The sequence below is a fragment of the Cimex lectularius genome, unplaced genomic scaffold (assembly GCF_000648675.2).
Source record: "Cimex lectularius strain Harlan isolate CLEC.00 unplaced genomic scaffold, Clec_2.1 scaffold154, whole genome shotgun sequence".
In the NCBI taxonomy this organism is placed as follows: Eukaryota; Metazoa; Arthropoda; class Insecta; order Hemiptera; family Cimicidae; genus Cimex; species Cimex lectularius.
Window position 1 is genome coordinate 1,143,678 of NW_019392807.1, and position 20,180 is coordinate 1,163,857.

A 20,180-nucleotide genomic window follows, 5' to 3' on the forward strand; every position below is an offset into this window, starting at 1 on the left:
ACAACTTAAGAAACGACCTCCGGAACGTTAGAAACAAGCTTTGAAAAAAACCAACAAAGAAGAGACTATTCAAAGATTTATTTACAAAATCCAACTGTTAACACAAGTAGGAGATTTTATCTATATTTTATTTACGTCTAATACCTTACAAAAGAGCGAATATAGTTGTGAGATAATCAATGGAGGATTGTCTAAGAAATCGTTTAAAATATTAAGAGTGGCCACTTTTTTGCCTTCCAGTGTAGTATTTCTTTATTGAGGTTAATCAGATAGAATATTTTAATTTCACACTTCGCTTGATTAAATTACATATGCAAATCACCGATCAGTATATTTTTTTGCATAAGTAATTAATAGCCCAAATTATACACATAAGTCACATATCACTGAAAACATCGGGAATAAGCTGACAAGATGCCATCAGTTGCTGAAGTAAATTAATTAATTAAGAGAACAGGGAATGCGAAATAGAAAGAGAGAGAGTGAGTGAGAGAGAAAGTGAGAGGGAGTGAGGGAGAGAGAGAGAGTAAGGACGTCAAAGAAAGTGAAAGAGATATAGATAGATAAATAGATAGATAGATAGATAGCTAGAGAGAGAGAGAGAGAGAGAAAGTAAGAGAGTGACGGAGAGAGAGAGAGAGAGTAAGAACGTCAAATCGAGGAAAAGAGTGTGTGAGAGAAAGTGAAAGAGATATAGATAGTTAGATTAGGTAGATAGATAGATGGAGATAGAGAAAGAGATATAGATATATAGATTTGATAGATAGATAGATAAATAGATAGATAGATAGATAGATAGATAGATATAGAGAAAGAGATATAGATAGATAGATAGATAGATAGAGATAGAGATAGATAAATTTGATAGATAGATAAATAGATAGATAGATAGATAGATGGACAGAGAAAGAGAACGAGAAAGAGGAAGAGAAAGAGAAAGAGAAAGAGAAAGAGAAAGAGAAAGAGAAAGAGAAAGAGAAAGAGAAAGAGAAAGAGAAAGAGAAAGAGAAAGAGAAAGAGAAATAGAAAGAGAAAGAGAAATAGAAATAGAAAGAGAATGAGAAAGAGAAAGAGAAAGAGAGAGAGAGAATCTAAGTTGAAGTTGCCATTTTGAAATACATTTTTGCTTTGTCCATTGGGTGTCACAATGAAAAAATTTCGTTACTAAATTATGGTTAAATAATCATCGGGAACGATTATGGACTGTAGAAGTTGATACACCCTTTATATTAAAACATATTCTATTATAAATTATATTTTAGCTATATTAATCGAAATGTTTAAAAACAGCAGAAAAAGTTTAATAAATCAAATAATCAAATTTAAAAAATTATTAACTTACAGTTGGCTTAGCATTTTGCTTTTTTCGATAACAAATCAGATTTAAAAAATGAAAGTTTTGCTTATAAAATAAATTGTAACTTTGTTGGCTGACTTTGAAAAGAAAAATCCTTAATTAGTTGAGAGTAATTAGTACGAGGTACACAAAACCTGTTGTAAAATATTTATGATCAATCTCGCAGTACAAACATTCGGTCATGCGTAAGTCATTGATGATAATGAAAATCGGTTGCCTTTTACATTTCCTGATAGATAATCTATCAGGAATTCATTTGTAAAACGTGACTGACAATGAAAAATGACCAACAGGTTAAAAATTTGAGTCTCACAATCAGTTCTGGAGAAGTCCAAGCAGTTATATCAGATCTTCTTTATTTTTATGACCTAATAACAATTCAAGAAATAGCTTTCGTTTTTATTAATTGTCCAGTTTTAATAAGTGAAAAGATAAAAGGTACGAACCTTTCGGACACTTAATACACTTAATGTTAAATGATTGTCTTTTTATAATTTCCTTTCCAATTAGAATTATATACTTTAAGTTTGCTATATGTATAAATGTGTGGTGTTTAGTGACCGTTAGTTAATAATTATTTGGAGATTGTGAGATGCGGTCTGGTGTGACGTAGGTGTGCAGACAACACAAGGCCCTGAAGATGATCTCAATAAAGATCGAAACGTTGGAACCATAAAAAAACGTTTATCTAAAACCTACGTCACACCAGTCCTCATCTCACGATCTCCAAATAAATATGTATAAATGTTTTTCAAACCCTGAATCTTGCTACACAACCACACAATCATCTAAGCAAAAATTTTTCCTTCTGTTAATTTAGTGCTGTTACCCTTTTCACCACTTCTTAAGCAATTTTAAACACAATTTACTAACTTATTTATAATATATTTATTTGTTAAATAAATCTCGCGTTTGACCCGGGAGAATGAAATAGAATCCGAAGGGAGGCCCCTTTGCAGTCAGTTTAATATAAAAAGAGCACTGAGAGAAACCCGAACCCAGAAAACCCCCTCGTTTATGAGCTCTTTTCAAAGGAAGGGGCCCAATAATGATTAAATGAGTAACCCTAACCCCCTTCAAATTTTTAAATACAATTAATTTGGCCGTCACGGGGTCTTCCTCAGCAATGATACCTGAAAAAAAAACATGCGCATCTGCACATTTTATCTGTTAGTCTACAAAAGTTATCAATTCCTGAAGTTTATTTCTATTAGGTACACGTTTAACAAAATATTAAACACTTATTCTTGTTTATTGTTCGGTGTTATTTATTGCAAGTTGGGACAAGTCTGTTTTTAAATTTATCAATTATTTTTTGTTCAAAACTCGTTCGAAGTTGCTGTAAATATTACTGTAAATAGTCGATTGTCAATCGAGAGAACACAGATTTGTTTAACTCATAACGTCATTAACAAATAATAAGTTTGATGAGCTTCAATCATTTTTTACGAGTGTCTAAACTTGATTTTTAAATTATTCAGAAATCGTTAGATGCGGTCTTGTGTGATGTAGGTTTCAGAAAAACATTTTCTTTATCGTGCCAACGTTTCGATCTTTATTGAGAACATCTTCAGGGCCTGGGATTTACAAACATTGTTTAAATTTAACAAATACATGTAGGATGTGGAAAAAAGTGAATTTATACAATGCAAAATATATTTTTTATATTGAATCAAAGTATTTCTCCACACTCAAAGTGTTTATTTTTAAGTGTACGAATTTTCTTGCAATCGATAACTCGGTGGTAGAGAGGGTGAGACGGAAAGAAAGATAGATTATAGATGGATTGATTAGTGCGTTATTAAAGAGACGGACAGGCAGACAATCAGAGACAAGAAAAAGAGAGGGAAATGGATTGATTATTTGAGTGATTGATTGATTGATTAAGACTATAATAGAAAGAAAGAAACATATAGACAATCAGAAGCAGAAAGAGTGTATGAGTGGGGTGAGAGATTGATTAATTGATTGAGTGAGTGTTGGTATATTGAAGAGAAAGAGGCAGACAATCAGAGAAAGTGGGTGTGGGTGAGGTAGGGAGAAAGAGAGAGAGAAAGAGAAAGAGTAAGAAAGAGAGAGTATAAGAGTAATACACACACACGCGCGCGCGCGCCAACAGACACGCACACACACAGAATATTATTTAACGGTTTTGCTTTATAAGGAAAAAATCATTTCCCTTTTTATCTTTCAAAATGTGACTATAAGGGAAACCTGTGGCTGTTAAGGGAAGTGAAAACTCATGTTTGCGTAGTGATAAAATCAAGTTAGATCGAACAGACCGGATAAGTGCATAAAAAGTCACATTTTGCGACTTAGTCACATTAAGTCAAAGTTTCAATTAAAACGTTAGAATTCGCTACAAACTTCTTTCTGTAGAAAGTAATCCATTATGATAGGTCAATTGCAATATAACTAATTATCAGCATCCAATATTATAATTTTCTTCGTCCAACTTTCGTCAAGACATTGAAACAATAAATAATAATTAATCTTTATGTAAGGTATTGGTTGAAATGAAAAAGTTAGTGTCACGAGCGGGCTTCGAACCCACGAATCCCGCTCGTGACGCTGACTGTTTTATTTCAACCAATACCTTACATAAAGATTAATTAATTTAAAGAAGTTATTTGGTCAATCGGACCACGAAATATAATGGATTAAATAATAATTTAAACAGCTAACAAATATGAACGTTTATTCACAATATTGAAGAGACGGACAGGCAGACAATCAGAGACAAGAAAAAGAGAGGGAAATGGATTGATTATTTGAGTGATTGATTGATTGATTAAGGCTTTAATAGAAAGAAAGAAACATATAGACAATCAGAAGCAGAGAGAGTGTATGAGTGAGGCGAGAGATTGATTAATTGATTGAGCGAGTGTGGCATAATGTGTCGAACATAACCGTTCCATTCCATAACCAATAATTGTTTATTATAAAAGTTTATGATAAGCCTTCTAAAATATTTTTTGCTGGTTTATAAAATGAATATTTAAATACTAATAGATTTTGTTTTTCTCTATTTCAGAAAATGAGGAACCCTCTGTAACAAAAGAAGGTAAGTTTCAATCAGTCTATGATAGAAAGCTGCTAGCATAAGCTACAATCACGGCGACGTGTGTCTTCCGAAACATAAATGTTTTCCCCATTCAAATCCACTTAAATCACACCAAGACTTTACGACATGTCGTTTACCTCGCTCACAATTTCCCGATTCGTGACTGGGAGCAATAATTGCCTTGTCGGTCTTCTTTCCGGAAGGAAGAAATCGTCGGCCCTCCCGTATTATATTTCCATTCGGTTTTCTCCTCCATGCCATCACGTTAATTTCCCCGCGGTATGTTTCCGTTAACAAAAAAATGAATCCCTTTCCATACATATTGTTGAATATGATTTTTGATTCCATACATTTGTTGAACCCTTTGCTGAAATTGGCCAGCGAGTGGACAAAACAATTATTTTTACTGACGGCCACTGACCGGAGAGCCGTGATACAAATTATAAATCAATTTTGTACGATATTAGAGACACGACACAAAAAATAAGCATACAATAAGATCGATCACAAGAAAGAGAGAGAGAGAGAGAGAGTGAGAAAGGGAGGGAGAGATGAAAGATTGGTTGATTTATTAACGCGTTATTAAAGATAAAGAAGATAAAGAGAAAGACAGACAATGAGAGACAAGAAGAGAGAGAGAGAGAGAGAGGGAGAGAGAGAGAGCGACTAAGAGAGAGGAAGTGAGTTGAATTGCAACGCTTTATTTATAATACTCGCAGATTTAGGTCATATTAACCTTTCTTACAATCAACGAGTAAGTAAGACTACAAGCGTGTAGGAAAGAGAGAAAGTGAAAGAGAGAGTGAGAGAGCAAGAAAGTAAGAGAAAGAGACAACGATTAAAAAAAAGAGAGATCGAGTAGGGGAGAGAGAGTAAAAACAAGTTTGAAAGAGAGAATGAAAGAGACAACGAGTAAAAAAGAGAGAGGACGAGTGAGAGAGAGAGTAAAAACAAGTATGAAAGAAAGAGAGAAAGAGTGAATAACGAGTAAGAAAGAGAGTAAAACTAGTAAGAAAGAAAGAGAAGAAGTGAAAGAGAGTAAGAGTAAATCTCGAAATGACTCTCTTTCATTCTGGATCCTCAATACCTTTCCAGATATAAGGAAGGTACGGGTACGTACATTTATTAGTTACATAATTATATATCCGAAATTGCTGTAAATTTTATTTTGGTCACCCCCGCATTACAAACAATTTGTGTTAATAATGGGTCGGGTTGAATTGCTACCGTACGCTAAAAGATTTCGTCAAACTACTGAGCATGTTAAATTCTTACATTTATTCGACGAAATTTATTATTGCTCAAGGATTATCCGATTTCAACAACGGTATGACCTGTACCAATTTTTCTAATTAACGTGGGAATTATCGCGAGTCTTCGAATGTATTAATATTACGAGTTGGAGGAGGCGAGGGAAAATTTGACTGGTCATCGCGATTATTCATGACTGGAATGTCCGTCATTTCGCGGATGACTTGGCCGGTTCCGACTAACTATAGAGATAATTTTTACAACTATTGCATTTCTATATCATTCGGTCCTCTTTATTCTTTTTAATACATTTTTCGCGCGAGTCCAGATTATCGCATGTAAAATGATAAATGTTTTTGTACAAATCGAACAAATGGATGTTTCATCTCGAGAAGCTATTTTTTGACAGGCGAAGGAAAATGCATCACAGCCAAGAGGTGAATCTCGGGATTCGGTCATATTTTCGTAAATAAATGTAATGCTCGAGGTAAATTGTTGTAGGGCCCGGAAATGGATTATCCGGATTAGTACGACCTCGTACAAAACAACAAATTCGGGCACTTCCACAGCTCGAGCGCACCTAAACACACGTTGAATTCTCTGATTTCTTCTTCAGTCTTAACTATACCATCTTGCATCGAATTCATCTCGGGTATTTTTTTTTATTTCTTCGTTCAGTATTTGGATAAATTTGATTGACGATCGATTGAGCATTTGACGCATATTCTAATGTTTTGAACGTTTCATCGGCATTTTTGGGATCTGGTGTAACAGTTGCGAACATAAGTGTTTTTGTGTTGCCGTTTAATGAACCTTTCAAAATCGGCGTTAAATTCGATTCACTGTAAGGAATATGTTTGCCATTATTATTCAGTGCCTTGTGGCAGTGTTGCCTGCCTTCCAATGCCAGTAAAGACTTGTTTATATTTTTTGTCTCTTTGGTAGTTCTTTCTTGAACTGCTTGATTTGCTCATATATTCAGAGCCGGCCAAATTGATGAAATTTATTTTTCCGTTTGTGCATAGCCCGGTCAATTTATCCATCATTCTGATCCAAACAGTAAAATTGTGTGACATCGACTCGATAATTTATTTAATAATGCTGACAACATTTGCCTTTTATTTGCTCCCTCTTGTAAGTATTAAAGCATTAAAAGTTGACTACAATTGTGCACTTGAATTGTGAAAGAGAAGGGGGGAGAGAATAAAAGCGTCTAATAGAGAGAGATAGAGAATAGGGGAGAGAGAGTGAGAGAGAGTAAAAGCGTCTAATAGAGAGAGAGAGAGAGAGAGAGAGAAAAGGGGAGAGAGAGTGAGAGAGCAAAGAGATAAGAGAAAGAGACAACGAGTGAAAAAAAGAGAGAAAATAACGAGTGAGAAAGAGAAAGAGATAGTGATAGGTATAGATAAAGTGAGCGAAGGAGAGAGAGAGAGAGCGTGAGACAGAAAGAGATATTTGATTAACGCGTTATTAAGGATTAAGAGTCGGATATGCAGACAATCAGATACAAGAGGAACCTTACATTTCTATGAAAAAAGAAATTTGAAATCTCGCATACATTTATCGTTGTTTACTAACAGTAAATAGAATATATTTTTTAAGAAATATATTATGTCACAAAGTTTAAAAATGTAACTTACTTTCTTGCTATTTTAAAATTTCAAGGCTTCAACAGAACCATTGGACAGAACCTAACCAAAACATTCACACCCAATCAAGTAAATTATGCCATGAACCAACCACAAAAGAAGGTTCCCTGTAGATCTGTACAACAATCATTCTATACCTCAAAAAGCTATATTTTTCCGTTACTTACGTTTACAATTCTGTCCTTAGAACCACCATAAATCAGTAATCAGTAAAACCTATGGACAGGAATTTGAATATTAAACAAAACAATGAAACAAAATTTACATCTGAACAACAGGATAAACCACCAGAACAACCGGGGCATGAAATGCACTAACCTTATTGCACTGATCTTGTGAAATCACCGACAAAATAATTAAATCATCCCCTTAATTAAATTCGGTCAGTATTCCATCATTCTCTTCTGTGGAAAGTGTTCCACTCTCTGAGTGCCTAAGGATGGTAATTGAGCCGTTCCCGTCATGAATAACACCTACCTTTAGTCAATTGTCACATTACATTTTGAAAAATGGCAAAAAGGAGGGAAAATTCGAAAGATGGGGTTGAGATGGGAAGTTAGTGCCCGAGTGGATCGAAGTCACGATAGCTCAAGTAGTAGAGCAGCGGCGTATTTAGCCGAGGGTCGTGGGTTCGAATCCCGCTCGTGACACTGACTTTTTCATTTCAACCAATATCTTACATAAAGATTAATTAATTGGAAAAATTATATTTCGATGTAATCATGTTGATTGGTGCTTTGTTTTACAAATTTAACCGGCAAGACGTTGGCTAATCTAAGGTAAACAATTTTTCAGGTAAATACCTTACATTATTTCCTCATACCCAAATTTGACCTAAATTCCAAATTTACCGTCTAAGTAACAGTAACTTCACACTCGATCCAACAAAAACACCATTAGAAGCATATGTTGGGGTGGCGGGTGATGGTTCACGGTTGGCTCGTCCCGTTAACGAAAAGGTCTGGGTCCCATGTGAAAGAGCGTCCCTTTTGATTCAACGAATTACTTTAAAGCTGGCGTTAAAGCTTCACTTTTGTCTATAAACATTTGGGTCGTTCCAGTTGAAAAATTCTCGCAAAAAAAACCTCGACGAAGAGTAAATAAAACGAAAATATGTAGTACATGAAATAGAAGGGTAGAAAAGAAAAAATATTTCTAGCAATTTGTAAGTATTTAGATGTTTAATAAACAGAATTCCAAAGAATAATAAATGGAAGATGAACTAAGAATATTATCGAACTTCAACAAACCACGCTATTTAACTGGTAGCTGATACACTCCACGCACAGAAATGACACCCCCTGCCAGTCAATAACGCGTGTTTACAGAGGAAATGTTGAAAACAAAAATTTAACAATTGAAATTAGTAAATTCACTAATTTCGTGGTCCGCATGATCAATTAATATATTATAATTAATTAAGGTTTTTAGTTGAGATAAAAAAGTCAGGTCATTTGTCGTCGAGAATCCAATCCGATTACACGACATTTGAAAAATAGCAAAAAGGAGGGAAAATTCAAAAGGTGGGGTTGAGATGGGAAGTTAGTGTCCGAGTGGATCGAGGTCACGATAGCTCAAGTGGTAGAGCAGCGGCGTATCAAGCCGAAGATCGTGGGTTCGAATCCCGCTCGTGCCATTGACTTTTTTATCTCAACTAAAAACCTTAATTAATTATAATTGAAATTAGTTGAAAATGAAAAATATGAAAGGAAAACAAATGATAACCAAATAGCCAGACAATTCACGATAAATTAAAAGTTCCACCTGAGCCAAAGTAAAATAATACAGAAATTTAATAATTTAACAAAACAGTATTTTCACAGTGCAATAGTTTGGAAAATCGACGGTTGTCGTTCTAATAAATCCAAGCATTAGCCCTACCAAAACTAAATGTATCCATGGAAGCTTAAGTCCTTAATGGTGTTCTTCTTTTTATGTGTGCCCGTCCATTAAACAATGATGGAATTAGGTTTACAAAAGGTTCAATGTGATTTGTAAAGAGCGAATCTAATTTGCAAAAGGGTGAATTTCATTTGTGAAAAAGTTAATTTAATGTGTAAAAGAGTTGAGTGAATTTGATTTCCAAAAGGGAAATTGGTTTGTAAATAAGGTGAATCTGATTTGCAAATGTGTGAATTTGAATTTTAAATGATTGAATTTGAATTGCTAATGGGTGAATTGGTTTCGCAAAAAAGATAATTTAAAAGAGTGAATTGAATTTGTAAAATAAAGAATTTGATTGGCAAATGTGTGAATTTCATTTTCAAATAGTTCAATTTGAATTTCTCATGCAAAACATAATTTAATTTGTAAAAGAGTGAATTGAATTTTGTAAATGGGTGAATTTGATTTCCAAAAAGGTGAATTTGATGTGCAAAAAAGTAAAACTGATTTCCAAATGGGTAAATTTGACTTTCAAAAAGGTGAATTAGATTTGTAAAAAATGAATTGAACTTGTAACTGGGAGAATTTGAATGGCAAATGTGTGAATTTGTTTTGCAAAAACATTAATTTAAATTGTAATAGAGTGAATTGGATTTTGTAAATGGGTGAATTTGATTTCCAAAAGAGTGAATTTAATTTGCAACAAGGTGAAATTGGTTTGAAAATGGGTAAAATTGACTTTCGAAACAGGTGAATTAGTTTTGTAAAAGAGTGGATTGAATTTGTAACTGGGAGAATTCGATTGAAAAATCTTTGTTGATAAAAAATATGAATTTAATTTTCAAATTGGTGAATTTGATTTATAAACAGTGAAGTTAATATACAAAATGGTGAATTTGATTTTTCCTACGGGTCAATTTGAATTGCAAATTGGTGAATTTGTTGATAAAAAATATGAATTTAATTTTCAAATTGGTGAATTTGATTTTTCCTACGGGTCAATTTGAATTGCAAATTGGTGAATTTATTGATTAAAAAATGAATTTAATTTTCAAATTGGTGAATTTATTGATAAAAAATATTAATTTAATTTTCAAATTGGTGAATTTGATTTTTCCTACGAGTCAATTTGAATTGCAAATTAGTGAATTTGTTGATAAAAAATATGAATTTAATTTTCAAATTGGTGAATTTGATTTTTCCTACGGGTCAATTTGAATTGCAAATTGGTGAATTTGTTGATAACAAATATGAATTTAATTTTCAAATTGGTGAATTTGATTTTTCCTACGAGTCAATTTGAATTGCAAATTGGTGAATTTGTTGATAAAAAATATGAATTTAATTTTCAAAATGGTGAATTTGATTTTTCCTACGGGTCAATTTGAATTGCAAATTGGTGAATTTGTTGATAAAAAATATGAATTTAATTTTCAAATTGGTGAATTTGATTTATAAAGAGTGAAGTTAATATCCAAAATGGTGAATTTGATTTTTCCCACGGGTCAATTTGAATTGCAAATTGGTTAATTTGTTGATAAAAAATATGAATTTAATTTTCAAATTGGTGAATTTGATTTATAAAGAGTGAAGTTAATATCCAAAATGGTGAACTTGATTTTTCCCACGGGTCAATTTGAATTGCAAATTGGTGAATTTGTTGATAAAAAAAGTTGACAAAATTGGTGTATGTATAACACTTATGCCTGCAATAAACGCTGATTGATTGATTGAAGAAATTTCGAGCAAATTACTTTTTACACCAAACCACTGCTTCGTTTGCGAGGATAGCCATTTCCCTGTTTTAATATTGAAAAATGAAGTAAGTTTCAATCTCTTTCAAGCCATGTTATATCCATGTCCGTTGAAAGAGAATAAATATATTTTGTGTAAAAAGTTCAAATCCAAATAGCATAAAGATTGAAAGAGAAAATAACAAATAAAAACCATTTTGTTTTGTTTTATAGAACGTATTAAAATCACGTATGCTTCAACCGGTCCTTATTAATTTTGGTTTGAAATTGAGTGGAGTATGGAGTGATCACTGAATAGAAACCATTAAGGCACGTTATGACCACAAGAGCCTATATCATAAATATGTAATTATCTAGAGAAAGCCTGTTATATTGTCGTTGTATCATTTGCGTTTTAAATTATTAACGGCCTACTGAACTGTAAAATCAATTGGGACATCAATTATTCTGAGCAGTGGCTCCGCCCATGAACCCACCCCTTTGTACATTCTCGATAATGCACTTTGATATTTCCAGTATGGAAATCGGTTGGAGTATGGCATGATAAACAGTTTGAAACGTTTCAGCAACAAATAGAATCAAAATAGAAATAGGAACTTCTACAAATCACCGGTTATGTTAAATTCAGGTGTGTACCCGATACACCGTCCTGAGGTACAGCGAGGCTAGCAATAGGGTAATAAAAATAAGTGTGTCTATTACCGTCCTAGTTAATTATAACTTGACTGGAGAAACTGGAAAAGAAATTATTAAAGAATAAAAACGAAAGAGAACTAAAAAAAAACCTAAAACTAAACAAAAGAAACTGCTTGCACTTTCAAGAATGCACTATTACCATAATAAATAATTAAAGAACAAGGGAGATATGTTTAAGAAAACTCTATAAATTATAAATTCACTCCCTAAACGTTAAAGTACACTCAAAAACAAATTTATTGTCAGAAATAAACTTTAAGACTCCGGCTCTTCTAAAAGACCTTTCCAGTTCAGTTTTAAGTATCAATAAAACGGACTTTTGAATTATTTCTAAGTTTTGAAAAAAATTCATCTTCCTGTGGAACATTGTGACTCTCAAGATAAATACATATTGCAAACTTAATCTTTTGATGAAATGTCGTTGTGCAGCTAAATGGAATTAGTTGATTTATATGACGGTATTTTATTAATAATTTTATTGTATAAACGTTTTTTTTTTTACATAATTCTTTTGGAAAAACAAACAAACAATTCCGATTCTTTTTAAGCACCCTGTAAATCCCACAAATACGAATTTTAATGGCAATTAAAAATAGGCATTTTCGGTCTGGATCAATCCGGGGCAACTTTTTTCTCCGGTGTCCTGTTATTCCATTTAAAAATTCGTAACTTCTCTGGAATTTATCCAAATTCAAATTGTTTGAGATCGTTATAAAACTAGACTAACTATATCAATATGGTTTAGGTTTTATGCCAATATAAGTTAAAAAATAAGGATGAAATGAACAAAAACCTCCAAAACTTTTTATTTTATATTTCCAGTTCTAATTTATTTCTAGAAAAATATTTTCCGATATATACCTTAGGAGCCGAGAAAAAAAGTCATTTTTTCCGTATGTATGCAAGTTATGTACGAGTATAATTATATTTCATCTATTAGGTTTCGTGGTCCGATTGACAAAATAAATTCTTTTCAATTAATTATTCTTTAATTAACGTTTTGGTTGAGATAAAAAGAGCAGCGGCGTATTTAGCCGAAGGTAGTGGGTTCGAATCCCGCTCATGACACTGACTTTTTTATCTCAACCAAAACCTTAATTAAAGTATAATTATATTATTAAACAAATAAGGTGATGACAATGCTAGGATGCAGGTGTTTCTAGACCCACTCCACAGATTTTGTAATCATTTTTATTAACCTGAACAGTCTTAAGTTAGATTTTCCTGAAGGCATATCAGGCATATCTTTTAATTTAGATTCCCAGATTATAAGTAAATGAATATATATCAGTAATTTTTTGTAATTTCTTTGAATAAAAGTTTTTTCTTAAACGGATTCGTCAATAGAATTTATTTAACTCCCGCAGTCGGACTGCACTTTGTGGAAATTTGTTGAGTGAATATCGAGTAACTTTCCGTTTCTACGGTTAATCGACAATCGAACAATCAAGAATCGGTGAAAAGTTCAGCGCATATGAACTTTATTCCCGGTCAACGACATCGAACTTCGAGACCCTGGAAACCAGCGAATATAGTCGTAGGAGCCTCCGTTTTCATGTAAGACAATTAAAATAATCTCGTTTAAATTTGCAATATTATTAACATAAACTTAAAAAACGAAATTTTCTATTAATGCAAATTTAAAAGAGAATTTGTGGACCCGGGTTTACTTGTTATCTATTTTGTCATGAATCAACAAAGTTTTTATCAAACTCTCTAGAATAGCGAGATACGAATAGATACTTAATTGTTTTAATTTTTAAAAGATTTTTTGACGCCGAATTCAGGCGCATTTTTGTCCCATGTCCAGTGTTATTGACTTAAAAATTCATAACACCTCTTGATTTTAACGATGTCTAACGTTATTACGAGACGGGAAAAGGTGAATATTTTTACTTTTAATCTATGCTTATAACTTTTAGGTTTTATGTTATAAATAAAATTATGATGAATTCAATGAAAACTCCTCAAATATATTATTTTATATCTCCAGGCATAATTTATTAATCGAGGCCAAATTTATGCCATTACGTGTAGTTTGTAAGATTCTAAACGCCTGTAAAGCTTTTTGTAGATTTGTAGAGATTCATTTCAAGTACCAATTTTGTCTGTTTCGAACAGAATCGAAATTTTTGTTTATTTCATCCTTATTTTTCTCACTTGAATTGGCATAAAAATTAAAACGGGGAACACACTTACTCGATGCAACGCTACATCGAGTACAGTCGAAGACAACAGAACAATATTTTCATTTTTATTTCAAACAATATGTATTATTGTCGTTATATTAATTACAACATACATATTTTAATATAAACCAGATTAAGCGAGATCGAAAATTCATTAGTTTTTATTTAAAAAAATTAATTTTAATGATTTGGCAGAAAGTTGATCAAAACAACGGAATAACAATTATTGATAGAATGAATTTAACTATTACATGGATTTGCTCATAAAATTTAACTAAAATGTATTGCGCGATTTTGCTCATAAAATTTAACTAACAATTTATTTCATGGATTTGCTCATAAAACTTAACTAAAATTTATTTCACGATTTTGCTCATAAAATTTAACTAACAATTTATTTCATGGATTTACTCATAAAATTTAACTAAAATTTATTACACGATTTTGCTCATAACATTTAAATAACAATTTATTTCATGGATTTGCTCATAAAATTTAACTAAAATTTATTACACGATTTTGCTCATAAAATTTACCTAAAAATTTATTACACGATTTTGCTCATAAAATTTAAATAATAATTTATTTCATGGATTTGCTCATAAAATTTAACTAAAATTTATTACACGATTTTGCTCATAACATTTAACTAACAATTTATTCATGGATTTGCTCATAAAATTTAACTAAAATTTATTACTCGATTTTTCTCATAAAATTTAACTAAAAATTTTGTCACATGGTTTTGCTCATAAAATTCCACTATTTTCGTCGAGTAGCGTCAGAACCGGACACTCATATTTTTTTTACTTTATTTCGAACTATGTATATAGTTTAAAAACTATAAAACCAATTTTGTTTGGTATATTTGGTTGTTGGTATATTAATTACACAATGCTTATTTTAATGTAAGCCAAATGAACGAGATCAAAAATTCATGAGTTTTTATAAGAATTATTTAATTATGATAGTTAGGCAGAAAATTTATGGAAACACTGGAATAACTTTATTTAAAACAATTAAATTTAACTAACAATGTATTGCATGGTTGTGCTCATAAAATTTAACTAACAATTTACTACAAGGTTTTTCTCAAAATAGTGCATTAAGAACAAAAGAGGCGTTGCGATTGTGATACTGATTTGTGATACACGATGTGTGACTGAACGTGGCGTGCGCTTGACGTCGCATAAATGTGCACACCCTACCAAAACGTGGCAGGCGTCGGGTAGCATCGCATAACGTTGCATCGGGTAAGTGTGTTCCCCGCTTAAACCTTGTTGACATAGATTAAAATTAGAAAAATCCAGCTTTATCATGGAAGTTATGAATTTTTAAATGGAACAACAGGACCCCGGAGACAAAAATTGCCCTGCGGTAATTGTCAATTTTTTTGCTATAAAACATAGGGGCTTTGCGGGCTTTACAGGGTGCTTAAAACGAATCGGAATTGTTTTTTTTTAAAGATTTTTTTTAAACTACTTTACTTTCTTTTCTTATCGTTGGTTAAATAAAGAATCGATTGATATAAAAAAATCTTGAAATACATGAATACCAAAAGAGTAAAATTACATAAAAATGTACTTAAATTGCATAAAATATTTTCTTTCTGGGCTCCCAGGGTTCATCGGCAAAAACGCTCTCTGACGCGAATCTCATATTTTTGTGACCTAGTATCACAAAAAACGTTTTCATTAAAATGGGGTGATCCCACGTCCCGTAGGCTTCCGTTGTAAAACTGATGCCAAATTACAGTGCGTTTATCCTAAAAACTTTACGGGTCCCTATCACGGCTTTTGTAATGTCGACAATAATTTTACCCGATAAGATAACAATGGATTTTTCTATGTCCAGGTAAATATCCTTTTGCAATATTTCACGTATTATGTTGCCTTGGCTATGTGTTCAAGGACAACATGTTGCCCCTGGGAACCTAGTCTTGTGGAACGTCTATGTTCATCGATCAAGCTGAAATGATCTGGTGATGAAATGATACCCGTCAAAGCAAGTTTAGCAAAAAACATAAATGGCCTTCTACAGCGAGATTATTACTATAAATAAATCATACCAAAACGGTTTCCTGGTACCAATATTATAGCATTTACAGGCAATAACTATTTTTTTAAATGTTATTCAAAGATTTTTAAATAAAATTTCTCATTTTATATAATAAGTTAGTTGTTTGATTTTGATTATTTCCGTTTTATTGCCTTTTGTGAATAAATTCTTTCTAACCGGAATCGTTTATTGGCTGAAAATCCAAGTGATTTTTTTTGTCTTTCTTAGCACTGCAATTCTTTTCTTACCTTCTTCGCGATTTAAACCTACGAATTTCTCTTACTGATTCACCAGCCAAGTTATGATGTTTTATGATATAACTCTATATAATAATATATAACTAACTTTCTCTTTTCTGTACCCTATTGCTAGCCTCTCAGTACCTCAGGGCCTCGTCAATTGTGGATAAAATAACACAAATAACAAATACAAAAAAGAAACACATTAACAAGATAAAAACGTGATGGTCTAGTTAGTATTCACACTACCCCAGTGTACTAGATATTCATAGGCGTAATTGAGGATATGCCCCTCCGTTCACGCTAATAAATTACATTCACACATTCATTCCACTCCCCATATAACTTCCTCTGTGTAATTGGAGATAATCTGCCACACTCCCAGAATACTCGATATTACTCGGGGTATTTGGGGGATAGGCCCCTCCATTCACGCAAATAAATACATTCGTTATAATAAATAACATATACCACATACTTGAAGGTACACGATCTATACACAGTTAAAAATATTTATATAAACTGCTCAAAAATGAATAGGGTTATTTGTAATTTATTCTCATTTTGTTGAAGTCATGAGGAGCGGTCAAGAACGAGGTAGTTTAGAAAAACACAATTTTCATTTTTTGCCGACGTTTCGACCTTTATTCGGGTCATCTTCAGGTCATAAAGTGTGGTGCTATTCCTAAGATGTCATATTGGTTTTGTGTGAAAGTATTGTTCAAAACCAAAATGACACATCAGCAAAAAAATGAAAAAGGGTTTTTCAAAACTATCACATTTTAACCGCTCCTCACGACCTCAACAATTTATGAAACAACAGGTCACTAAGAAACACACATTTATTCTTATTCTATTAATTTTAATTAAATTAACCGATATATTATTATTAGTAGGAAAAAACAAAATAGAAAATACAAACCAAAAATGTTCATCCTCTTTCTAATAAAGAATTTACTTAAGAATAGTAAACATGAAGATTACTCATTTTGTAAACAAACACCTTTACTCGTCTTTTCTTTATTTTAATCCAGTTGTATTCTCTTTAACCATGGAAAGACCATCTTGAACCAGGAGTTCGCAATATTATTGTGAGAATGAGTCATCGAGGTCACGGCCAAGTGGATATCGCAGAGGCAGTTGGCGGTTCACAGAGAGTGGTCTCCCGGGCTTTAGCCCCATTCCGAGCGACTTGAAGTACCAATAGGAGGCCTGGTAGCGCATTTCGACACTGAGGGAGAAGAAATTTGTCATTGCTGCAAGAAGGGACCATTTCCTTAGAGCCCACCAGATCCTAAACGAAGTACAAGATTACGAATCGTTTGTGGGAAGTTGGCTTCACATTCTCTTCGAGATGACCTACAGCAACACCGCCACCAGCAACTCAGGAGAATATGGTGCGAGCGCCTAGAACACCAATTGGAATGCTGTTATGTTTACTGATGAGTCGCGTTTATGTCTGTAGAGGCAGGCGCCGAAGAGTCCTACCGAGGACGGGGGATGCGTACAATGCCCCAGTTCGTGCTCCTTCAGTGCAGTTTGGAGGAGGCGGTGTAATGGTCTGGGCTGGGATCGACCCTGGAACTAGACTCCATATAGTTGAAGGCAACCTCACCGCAGTCCGTTATGCCCAAGAAATTATCGAGGAATATATTCCTCAAACCAGGGATCTCTTTGGCAGGGATGTTCGATTTCTGGATGGCAGTGCCCAGACCTCATAGAGGCAGAGTTGTTCACCAATATTTAGAAACCTGGGAATTTCTCATCTGCCCCTTCCCCCATTGTCTCCAGACCTCAATCCCGTTGAGCACATGTGGGATGCTTTGCAGAGAAGGTTTTTCGATCACCATCCGTAGCCAGTTGACCTGCAAAAACTGAGTGCAGCGTTGCAACATCTATAAAGTGAAATTCCTTATGAAACAGTATGCTTACAGGTGCACAGAGGTTTTAGCTAACATAAGGCATTATACACAGTATTAATTGTTTAAAAAAATTATTGTGTCCAATAAACAAAATTATGGAATTAAAACCTTTTATTTTGTTATTTTTCAAAATCCCTCAATTAAATTTTACTTCAGTAAAAAACAATAATTTCTAATAAATTGTAATGCAATTTATAACAAAATAAATTAAAATGGTAGAGAAAGTAAATACTACAAAATTGGCAATATCCCTATTCATTTTTGAGCAGTTTACATTATATACTAAATATATTTTTATAATNGGTTGTAGAAGTCCTTCAACCTGATGATGAGCTAAAAGGCTCGAAATCCGGATCATTGCAAAACAACTTACTGTGAGTAGGAACTATCTTTTTAAAAAAGGATTGAACATCACACTCACTCCACCATTTATCATTTCTATGGGCAACCTATGACTTTTTCCTTTGTAGACCCAGCCACCGTAGGCAAGGTACCGATGCCTTTTTTACAGAGTGGTCGAGGTCGTGTGGTTTCGATGTGGATAACTTTACTGCCTTATAAGTTTGTTCGTTCCCGGTTATACCAATTTGGCTGCTTAAACCCGTGGCAGGACGACTTATTTCCCACTGACATCAATCCCTTTAAGTTGTTCATATATTTTTTTAATTAATGGGTCGGCGGATGTTCTTCTCCTGAGTTCCTGTATTGAGCTTAGGGAGTCTGTGCATGTTACGAATATTTTCGTGTTTTCTTTTGGCATCCTCAGCACGAGTGATATGGGTTCCGAGCGTAATATATTTAAACGACTAGAATAACGAATTTTTGCCTTTTTTACTTTGATCCTGGTCTTATATTTGAATGTCATCTTGCATTTAATACTTCCAGCGTTTGGTTATACCAATTTTTTTTCAAAATACAATTTTCTTGAATCCTTCGACGTTTAATGGACGGCCTTTTGATTTCTGCCGCCTGACGAATTATTTGCCACCCAAGCTGGAATGGCTGTGATTTTGTCAATCAGAAATCACATTTGCCTGTGATGCGTCGATCATCCGAAGTACCTCTCGAGTCGTCTACCGTAGATAATTTTAGACGAAAGTTCTCCTCGGCTCTACTGATCGTTCTTCGCTTCCTTAGAGATGTAACTACCGAAAATCTAGACGGATGTAGTTGAATTTTTACTCTTACCATGCGAATATTTTTTAAAAATCACATCCCGCTTAATATCTCAATAATCAAGGTGCAGATGTTTTCAATCTTGGAAAATAACAGTGCGGGCAAGGCTTTACGCCTCAGAAACAGCGATTGAAAACTAAATCTTAAAACTAACTGTCGATCAAGCTACAAAATACTTGACGAAATTAATATAAAAAACCAGTGATCTTATAAATTTAACAAAGACGTATCAAACAATCATAAAATAACAATTTTACCAACCTAGAGTCAAATTTTATCAACTGATGCGACCGAGTTTAAGAACGCAGCTTTAACTTTTGCGTTTCCCATTACCCTATTTGTCAATGACAGTAAGGCTCATCAACACAAGAGAATTAATTAACTCAAATGTATCATTAACTATAAGACAGCCATAATTAATTTTGCCACTGTTTAAACCCCTTTGATAAACATTATCATGTTTAAACTGCAGTTTCTTAGTGATTCTCTCCTGTTTGTGAGAGCTGTTTATTTATTTATTTAGAGGGTTAAGGTTGTTCAGTACACCCTGGCAACAAGCAGTGTTTATCCTCTAGGTTCATTTTTTAATTATATAAATTTACTTCTTACTTAGTACTCACGATTAGGGTTTTGTTTGTTCACAGTTTCGTACCACCAATGATATGCGCCATACAAGACAAAGTGAGTCGATTTCCTCCTCTTTTCCTATCCCATAAAGCTGCTTTATAGGGTCTTAGCCTGACGAAATGAAAAAAAAAATCGTTGATCCATTTTGCCCAAGGTTTATTATAAAAAGTTCATCTTAAATAAATCCATCTAGATTTATTTATTCGTTTATTTTTGCAGATTTACCTAGCCTGTTTACCTGTCCTTTAACCGTTTTACGTAGATTAATTATATAGCTCTAGTTTACACTGAAGTAGAGGGAGGCTAACAATAGG

General features: G+C 33.2%; 1 protein-coding gene across 8 annotated transcripts in view; it reads left to right on the forward strand.

The window, feature by feature from the left end:
* LOC106664767 (multiple C2 and transmembrane domain-containing protein) overlaps nt 1–20,180 on the forward strand; it is a 131,078-nt gene that overhangs the window by 61,920 nt on the left and 48,978 nt on the right. For 5 of the 8 annotated variants that reach the window (XM_014390758.2, XM_014390759.2, XM_024228152.1 and 2 more), the window contains one exon: nt 4,392–4,421. In XM_014390758.2, the coding sequence (XP_014246244.1) occupies nt 4,392–4,421 (30 nt within the window). Of the gene's footprint in view, nt 1–4,391; nt 4,422–6,203; nt 6,325–19,883; nt 19,921–20,180 lie in introns of those variants that run through there. The other 3 variants (XM_024228154.1, XM_014390760.2, XM_024228156.1) reach the window with 2 other exon arrangements.